The sequence below is a fragment of the Bos indicus x Bos taurus genome, chromosome 12, assembly GCF_003369695.1.
Source record: "Bos indicus x Bos taurus breed Angus x Brahman F1 hybrid chromosome 12, Bos_hybrid_MaternalHap_v2.0, whole genome shotgun sequence".
NCBI classification, from domain to species: Eukaryota; Metazoa; Chordata; class Mammalia; order Artiodactyla; family Bovidae; genus Bos; species Bos indicus x Bos taurus.
Window position 1 is genome coordinate 75054158 of NC_040087.1, and position 8918 is coordinate 75063075.

At 54.6% G+C, this 8918-nt stretch overlaps 1 protein-coding gene across 1 annotated transcript in view; it reads left to right on the forward strand.

Moving 5' to 3' along the window:
- FARP1 (FERM, ARH/RhoGEF and pleckstrin domain protein 1) overlaps positions 1-8821 on the forward strand; it is a 308381-nt gene extending 299560 nt beyond the window's left edge. Inside the window, exons 21-27 of the mRNA XM_027557856.1 lie at positions 243-332; positions 989-1071; positions 1171-1283; positions 1782-1945; positions 5094-5201; positions 5570-5721; positions 7339-8821. Coding sequence (XP_027413657.1) covers positions 243-332; positions 989-1071; positions 1171-1283; positions 1782-1945; positions 5094-5201; positions 5570-5721; positions 7339-7420 — 792 coding nt within the window. The 3' untranslated portion in view covers positions 7421-8821. The remainder of the gene's footprint in view (positions 1-242; positions 333-988; positions 1072-1170; positions 1284-1781; positions 1946-5093; positions 5202-5569; positions 5722-7338) is intronic.
- Positions 8822-8918: the final 97 nt, after the last annotated feature.

Here is an 8918-nt window from a genome sequence, read left to right on the forward strand (position 1 = left end):
GTCTGTCCTCACCACAATCGGTGACATGTGGGCCTGTGGAACCAGCAAGGGGCACGGGACTGGGCGTCAGCCACCCCAGAGCGGGCATACGTGGGAGGCAGGAAGAGCAGTCAAAGCTGCTCAGACTGGAGATGTTGAGGTCCACAGGTTTTCACAGTTCTGAAAATGTATCAGTCGTTTCCGCCCTTGTTGGTTTCAAACGGGCCCGTTCGTCTCAGCCGCTCTTGTCGTCCTTCCTTTAGTTCAACGATGTCTTGCTGTACACCAGCCGGGGGCTGACGGCCTCGAATCAATTTAAAGTCCACGGGCAGCTCCCGCTCTACGGCATGACTGTAAGTATGTGCCTGGGGCCCGGGCTGGGGGACCCGGTCCTCTGGGCTAGGAGCCAGTGACCGCAACGAGGAAGGAAGGGACGGAGGGACTTGATAAGGAAGTGAGAGCATCACGGGCTCCGTGAAAAACCTGGGCTTGGCTAGGGCTGCCCTGGAGGGGCCCTGGGACAGCACGCCTCCTACGGTGGGATGCATGCCCTGTTTCTTCTGGAGTCGGGTGAAGAGGCAAGCTGTCATGCCTCGTGGTGTGGACGTGCCTCTTACTGCCTGGTGCCTGGCCCCCAGACCCTGATCAGCTGTGACCACACTGCCCACGGGGAGTAAAGACCAGGAAACCATCTTTCTCCCCAAAATGCCCCGTAGACGAGTGTCCACATTCTGTGAGCCTTGGTGAGCGAGGCAGACGAGGAACCAGTGTCCATAGGATTCTTTCCCTAGCTTATCCCCGGAACGCTCCTCGGTGGTCAGGAAGAGAGAAGTCTATGGCTCTGCTGAGAAGAAGATAGTGCATTTTCACCTTGCATTTACCCCTCCCGAATGGGACTTTTCTGACTTGGTCCCTTGGGGCTGTAGCCAGTTCAGTGAAACTTGGAAAACGCACTGAGTGTGGCCTGCCCCCTGCTTGACCGTAACTTATGGCCACACTCGCCCTACAGATGGAGGAAAGTGAAGAGGAATGGGGCGTCCCCCACTGCCTGACTCTGCGGGGCCAGCGCCAGTCCATCGTGGTGGCCGCCAGGTAACTCGGGGAGCCTGACCTTTGACCTGGGTACCCTCTTTCCTCCCGCCCCCATCTCCCCATGGCCTGGAAAAAATCTGACGTCCATCTCTCCTCCAGTTCTCGGCCGGAGATGGACAAGTGGGTGGAAGACATACAGATGGCCATTGACTTGGCCGAGAAAAGCAGCGGCCCCGCCCCCGAGTTCCTGGCCAGCAGCCCCCCGGACAACAGTAAGTGTGGGGCACACAGGCCCGGGCCCCGGAGGGATTAGCCAGGACGCAGAGGGACCACTCTGGCTCTCGGAGGTCATCCTAGGCACTGAATATCGCCTTACCGGTGCGCCTTATGTCCACAGTCTACGTTTGTATTTTAAGCTAAACATCCAGGAACTGAGCAGTTACGAGCGAGCAGAGAAATCCCCTTTTCTGGGCCAGCCCTGCTGCTTGTCAGCGTCTGGGGGGGAGGAGAAAATACTATGAGGGGCTCCCGGCCGGGGGGCTGGTGGGACGCCCCTTGGCCAAGCACAAGCCCTCGCCGCTGTGATGTGACTTCCTGCCCAGGGGGCTGCCTAGGCTCTCCCTGTCTTTGCATCGCCGTAGGCCCCACCCCCGGGAGCAGGCGGGAAAAGGCCTTCTTGCGCTTCCTGGAGGGCAGAGATGGAAGCATGGAAGCTCTCCTTTCGCCTACCCGCCCCCCCCCCCCCCCCCCCCCCCCCCCCCCCCCGGCAGAGTCCCCCGAGGAGGCGGCGGGCGACCAGGAGTCGGAGGACGACCTCAGTGCGTCGCGCACCTCGCTGGAGCGCCAGGCCCCGCACCGCGGCAACACCATGGTGCACGTATGCTGGCACCGCAACACCAGCGTGTCCATGGTGGACTTCAGCGTGGCGGTGGAGGTAGGGCCGGGGCGGGGCCGGGCGCGGCCTACTGCGCGTGCGCGGCGGGGCTGCTGCGGGACCGCGGGCCTGGGCCTCAGTCCACCCCCAGGCTGACTGCACGCTTATGGTTTTCTCTTGCTCCCCCGGACCTCTTCTCTCGTGGAGTCAGTCGTAGGGCAGAGATGGTCCATGTGGTTTTTTTGTGTGTCAGCACCGGGAAGTCGGGGCTGGGCCACCCAAGCCCTGTGCTGGCGGCACCCTGGAGCCCCCCACCACCCGAGTCGGGTGCAGGGAGGCAGTGTGGTCGGGAAGCTGCAGCCAGCCAGGACCTCGGTAGGTGGTGTTCATGGGAGAACTTGCGAGAAGCCCGCTCTCTGGCGTGTCTGGGGCCAGGAACCTTCCAGAACTCTCCAAACCCTATTCTCTAAGCATCCCCCAGTCCAGATTCATAATCCCTAACCTTTCAGAAAACGCAAAGCCCAGGACCTTCTAAAACCATTATGTTACAGACATAGCCCATTGGCGGCAGGAGGCTGTTTACTGGTTTTGTGGGTGCCCCTGTTTTGCTGAAGAATCAGATTCTGTGCTGAAGCCCCAGACTCCACTGCCTGGGGTGCTAGGGAGGAGAGGCACTGGGGGAATCTTTCTAAAACCTGACAAGTTCTGGATCCCCAGGTACGCCTGGTCCAAAAGATGTCACATAAGAGATGGTGAGCCAAGAACAGCAGTTCATTTACTTTTTGAATCAACAGTACTAGGACTGTGCCTAAGGTTTCTTGATGGACATGCTTAGTTGCTCAGTCATGTCCGACTCTTTGCAACCCTATGGACAGTAGCCTGCCAGGGTTCTCTGTCCATGGGGATTCTCCAGGCAAGAATATTGGAGTGGGTTGTCATGCCTTCCTCCAGGGGATTCTCCCAACCCAGGGATCTGCCGCATTGCAGGTGGATTCTTTACTGTCTGAGCCACCAGGGAAGCTGACTATCTTGATGGATAGGGTTGTCCAAGATGATTCTCTGGCAGTGACTGTCAGTTCCAGACAAGTGCTTTTATTGAGTTGCCCTGCTACAGAAAATTTTTTTATTTTTATTTTTTTTTTTCAGAAAATGTTTTAAAATGCATGCTTCCTTCTCAAAACATCCTCAGGGGACTCTGTGCCCGCTGTCCCTGGCCTTTGGATGGGCTAGGCTGTCAGTGAACCACCCCCCGCCCCACTCCGGAGAGGGAGGGGCTCGCTCTTCCCAAGAAAATACCCATCCTCCTCCTCCCTCCATTCACACTTCCCACTGCATCTGTTGGCAGAGCTTGCCAACCAGGGATTTCCTCCAGGAACAGGGATGTTTCCAGCAAGGAAGGAGCAGGGAAGAAGAACCAGTGATCTTCCCTGAAGAGATACCTGATCAGATCTGCTGTCCAGGCGAGGCCAAGGGGGAAAGGGCTGTGCTGTGCATGAGAAATCCTCTTTGCCTCACTTTATGCTCACCTTTAAAACGTGTAGTCAGGCCCTAGAGAAGTAGAGAATTCGGTAAGAAAGCGCCTCTTTAATCCCTGGGGGCGCACAGGACGCCACCCAGACACAGCCCTCTGGGTGACAGTCGGCCTTGTGCGGCAGCCCCGGGTGTGCGGGGTCGGCTGAGTGGCAGAGCCGGTCAGCATGTGGTGACCACAGCCCAGATCCTGCCCACCTCCTGCCTGGTTCTAGCCTGTCAGCGAAGAATGGGGTTTTCCATTTTTGAATAGTTATTACAGAGATCCAAATACTTGCTTTGTGATCCTTGGAGGAGAAATCTGCTGAGGGCTGCAGCCCGTGGAAGTGAGCCCCGGGCCAGTGCCAGTGGTTTTAAGGTGGCAGTTCCAAAGACAACTGCAGCCAAGAGAAAGGTTTTTTTGGACTCTGTCTGGAGGAAGTTTTTGGATTCAGTATAAAAAAATAAGCAGCATAAGAAAAAGAAAACGTGCTAATCTCATTCGTCTACAGTGAGGCTTGTATGGAACCTTAACGGTGTTGCAGAAGCATCAAAGCACCACTTGGTTGCCATGCTCACCTGCCAGAAGGGGTGGTGGCACACTGTCTGCAGTGCCCCTGGCCGTGGGCAACAGCTCTGCTTCCTTCCTTCACTCCGTTTCCCCATCAGACCACGGGCAACCTGTCGTCAGAGCCATTTAAACTCTTTTCATAGGGGCATTAATTAAAAGTGCCTGTTTGAGTAAATACAGACGAGTCCCAAAAGGAGAGAGTACAGCAGACAGGTATAGTTGTGTATATATGTATATATTTCTATTCTGAGTTTGCCCTTTTCACCTTTTTGAAGTGAACGATTTAGTGGTGGTGATGACAAGACTATGTGATCGTCACCGTCCACTTCTTTTCGTTGAGTCTTCCTGGCAAGGAGCTGCTGGCTTGTCAGATTCGTGTAGGCACCTTCTTAGGGTCCTCTGAGAGGTGACAAGCGGGCTCTGGAGGGAGGACTCGGCTGGGAGTGCACAGTGATGTGAGTTCAGGAATGCCTGGTCCCACCAGTGCTGTGCAGGGCAGAGGACTGGGCAAGGAGGCACTGCGCTGAAACCCATGTTCCAGCCACGGCCACCAGGTGGCGGTCAGGAGCCGCCGGCTGGCGTGGGGCTCCCTAGAACTTAGGACAGGGAGGGGTCCTTTCTCAGAGATGCTGTAACAAGCACCGCCAACAGGTTTGTCCTGGAGGTCAGAAATCCAGACATAAGTGTGGCTAGAGGTGCAGGCTCCCTCTGAAGCCTGTGTGGCAGGAAGTTTCCTTGCCTCCCTGGCTTCTGTGGTTGAGGGCCGGCCTTGGTGTTTGGGGGTTGTAGACACATCACTTGAGTCAGCCTCCGTCCACCTAGGCACGTCCTCTCCTCCTCACGAGGACGTCAGCCATAGTGGATACGGGCCCGTATCCTCCTCATTCTACATCTGATGACCCTATTTCCCTGTAAGGTCCCATTGGGAGGTACCGGAGTGGGGAGTTAGGGCTTCAAGATATTACTGGAGGACATCCTTCAACCAGAGACAGGAAAGTTAAACCAGGTTCATATAGTCACTCTCCCAAGGGTTTCGCCCCCTACCAGGGAGAAAGGCCGTTTTCAGGGTCACGGCCCAGAGCAGGGGTGCCCCCACCTGTACTCCTTCCAGGCCTCCCTGTCTTGCAGAATCAGCTGTCTGGGAACCTGCTGAGGAAATTCAAAAACAGCAACGGGTGGCAGAAGCTGTGGGTGGTCTTCACGAACTTCTGCCTCTTCTTCTACAAATCGCACCAGGTAGGTGGCTGGGGTGGATGCTGAAGGAGTCTCCCCCAGCACCCTCTGTGCTTGGGGGACAGGCAGCTTTCCTCTGGAAGGATGAAGAACTTGACCCTTGAGCCGCCCAGCCAGGCCATGCAAGGGCACAGCCATCAGAGACCCCTCAGGTCCAAGTGGAGGCTTTCCACCTTGAAAAGGGCCATCTGTCTGCCGGTTGGACAAGGGAGGGGGGGATGGCTTTAACAGGTGGCCAACACGCTGGTGTCCAGCTAACCCATCCAGGCCAGGACCTCTCAGCTAAAACTGACCATGGTAGGGTGAGAGGCTGCGGGCAGCCTCCACGCCTGCGGCCGCCTCTCCAAAACACCCCCCCACCCTCTTTCCAGGACAATCACCCCCTTGCCAGCCTGCCTCTGCTTGGCTACTCGCTCACCATCCCCTCGGAGTCCGAGGACATCCACAAAGATTACGTGTTCAAGCTGCATTTCAAGTCCCACGTGTACTACTTCAGGGCCGAAAGCGAATACACGTTTGAAAGGTAAGTGTTCCCGGGCACCTGCAGACAGGACACTTCTGAGCTGTGGGCTGTCTCCCAAGCAAGTGAGCGGTAAGGCCACCCTAGCAGCAGCTACCTGCAGCCTGGACACCCGCTTCTTTAAAATGAAAGTATCTCATAAGATCTGGGTTCCCTCTGGCCATTGCAAGGACGCACCTGTTTTCCTGGGATAATGGAAGCGTGAGTTTCCCTGGAAGCATCAGCTCTTAACCTGGATGCTTGTTCACACACTACGCATGGCACACTTTTTTTGGTTTTGAACTTGTTTTTCAGTTAATGGCAAAAGTAGCTTAGTCCTTCGGGCCACTTAGTCCCTTAGTGGCCCAAAGGCTAAGTTTCAGGTCAAAAGACAACATGAGGAAGAAAAAAAAAAATCCCAGTGCCCCTGAGAGTTCCCTGATCAATGAGACTGGCTCCATGGTATAGAGACCCAGGGGCAGTGGTCTTCCTTTTAGCCAAGAGATGGAACAAAAGGAGCCAGGCTAGCTCATTTGCCCACATTCAAGTACAAGTTCTGAGTCTTCTGGGTCTTACATCGTGGGACAGGCTGTGAGAGCAGTTGTCAGTGCCAAACCACCCCTATTAGGGTATTTCTCTCCTGGCCCCACTGCCGTGAGCCCACAAGGCTTTCTGATCGTTGCGCCAGTTACGATCCATGCACAAGCCCTAGTAAAGTTAGCTTGCTGCAAAGAGCACAGAGGTTTAAAACCAGGGTTGAAGGTGCCTGAGACATCCCAGAGCAGTGGTCCCTAAGCAACACTGCCTAAAAAGTGAGCCCGGGGATTAGCAGTCCTCACATGTGATTCTGGGTTGGAAAACTGAGATAATGTCGCTGCTATGGCAGGGGTAACATCGCCTGGCAGGGGCAGGAGCCTGGGATTAGGGACTGTCTTCCCTGGTGGCTCAGACGGTAAAGCATCTGCCTGCAATCCAGGAGACGGGGTTCGATCTCTGGGGTGGGGAAGATCCTGGAGAAGGGAATGGCTACCCGCTCTAGTACTCTTGCCTGGAAAATTTCATGGATGGAGGAGCATGGTAGGCTAGGAGTCGCAAGTTGGACACAACTCAGCAACTTCACTTTCTTGTTCTTAAGCCCTCTAATCTCCACAAAGGCAGGAAGCTGGGCCTACCGCCCCGAGTTTTCTCTTATCAGGCACTACTGACGTTTCGGACCAGAGGCTTTGTTGTGGGGGTGGTGGGGGGAGGATGGATGTGCTCAGCAGCAGCCCTGTACTGCAAATACTTGAATGTATAAAATGGTATTCCCTCGAAGCAGGATGGGGCCCCACCCATTGTCCTGAGGAGGATTAGGAGTGGGCAATGCAGCCCCACCTCGGGCACTTCTGCAGGTTGAGTGTGCCCAAGTTAGTGGTTCTCAAAGTGGGTTCCTCAGGAGTACCAGGAGGAACCCTTACCCCCTACCCCCCCACCTTGGTTTTTTCACCTGGGAGCTAGGAGTTCATTTACGATCTTTTCTGTTAAAATAGACTATCCAGCAGACTGTGTGTGGCTTTATGAGTAACTGCCAAGGGTCAGGAGCTGTAACAAAGCAAGCACCTTTTCGCAGGCCCTGACAGTTATTTCTCTTTCTCATCCTAGGTGGATGGAGGTGATCCGAAGTGCCACCAGCTCGGCCTCACGTGCCCACGCCCCGAGTCACAAGGAATCTCACGTGTATTGATGGTGGGGACACGTGTGGATTGCTTCAGCCGTGGTGACTCTTGGCAGGCGTTTCCTCTCTTCTGTATTAATGAAGCCTAGTAAAATTAACACCTGTCTGGAAAACAAAAAAACATGGTTTCGCAGCAACTCTCACCTGTCCCCACAGGACCATTTTTAAACCTTGTCTTTTCAGCTGGTATCTCACACCTGCACGGGGCTGCACCCGCGCCATCTCTGCTGTGGGCAGCGTCTTGGCCCCTAGGTGGGCTCTCTTCAGCCCGTGCCAGTATTAAAACACTGTCATGGAGATAGTGCCAAATGACATTTTTTCCTCCACGGCTGCCCCTTAAAGCAGTACCAACACTTCTGTTCAACCAAAAGACAGGGCAAGTGCTTTTTTTTTTCCTTAAAACTCGGGGGGTTTTTAATTTCTAGGTTGCTGCATTTTACGAAATGGGTTTTCCAGTGTTTGCAATACACGTGGCACAGTCTTAACAAATGAGATCATTTTCAGATTTGGGTTTCCCCCCCACCCCAATCTTTCTACTTTTATAATGATAGGAAATTCGTAGGATTTTACTTCTTTGATAAAACAAGCAATTTGCAGCATCCTTGTATCCCACTGGGGGCTTCAGGCTCCAGGGAGACGCTGGTTCCCAGACCTACTTCTTGGCGTAGGTTGACCAAATTGTTGAAGTGATGGCTATTTACGAGGTGTGGTGAGTTGTTTTTTGTTGAGAGAAGCTCTCTGGACTGTCAAGTGTACCGAGTGCCGTGTCGAGGGGGAGGGTAGTAAACCGTGGTGTTTTGCTGTTTCACAAGCATGAGAACGTGTATGTCAGTGGCCAGGGCCGTCTGTGCTGTGTTGGGGCGTGGGTGCGGGGGCTCTGAGTTGTGGTGCGTACTCCCCCACAATCATACCTGTGTCCTCCTGCAACTGTGGTTTAGAACTGCACACTCATAGTAGTATATATATATCTCGTGCCTGTCTTCACAAACCATTCTTTCCTCCTTTTGATACTCACCACCCCCAGGCCTGGATGGATGGACATGTGACATTGCACATCCTTGATAGTCGGACGACACAGGGAACAGGGCTCCAGTGACCGCTGGGGCCGCCAGTCAAAATCCGTTTGCCTGTCTCCATGGGGAATCAGGTGGCCGCCATTCCCTTGATACTTTTGAGCCCCTGTGGGGGGCGGGGGGCGATGGGGAACCCTCACCTAAGACACCGACAGGAGCCCAACTTGGGGGGCGCTGTGACCAGCGTACGCGGAAACACACAAATGGATGAGGAACTCAAGATGTGTGAATCACTTGCCTTACAATCTGTACAGATCGTTTTAAGTACTAACAAAAGGGAATTAAAAAAAATACCTCACGCCACAATCCAGCACACTCAAGTTTTAAGGCAAAACAACCAATCTTGTCTCGTGTCTTTTAACTACCTCTCGGGCTGGTGGGTTGGGGAGGGGGCTGGTCACAGGGAGCGGGGACGAAGGGGTGAAGACAACCGC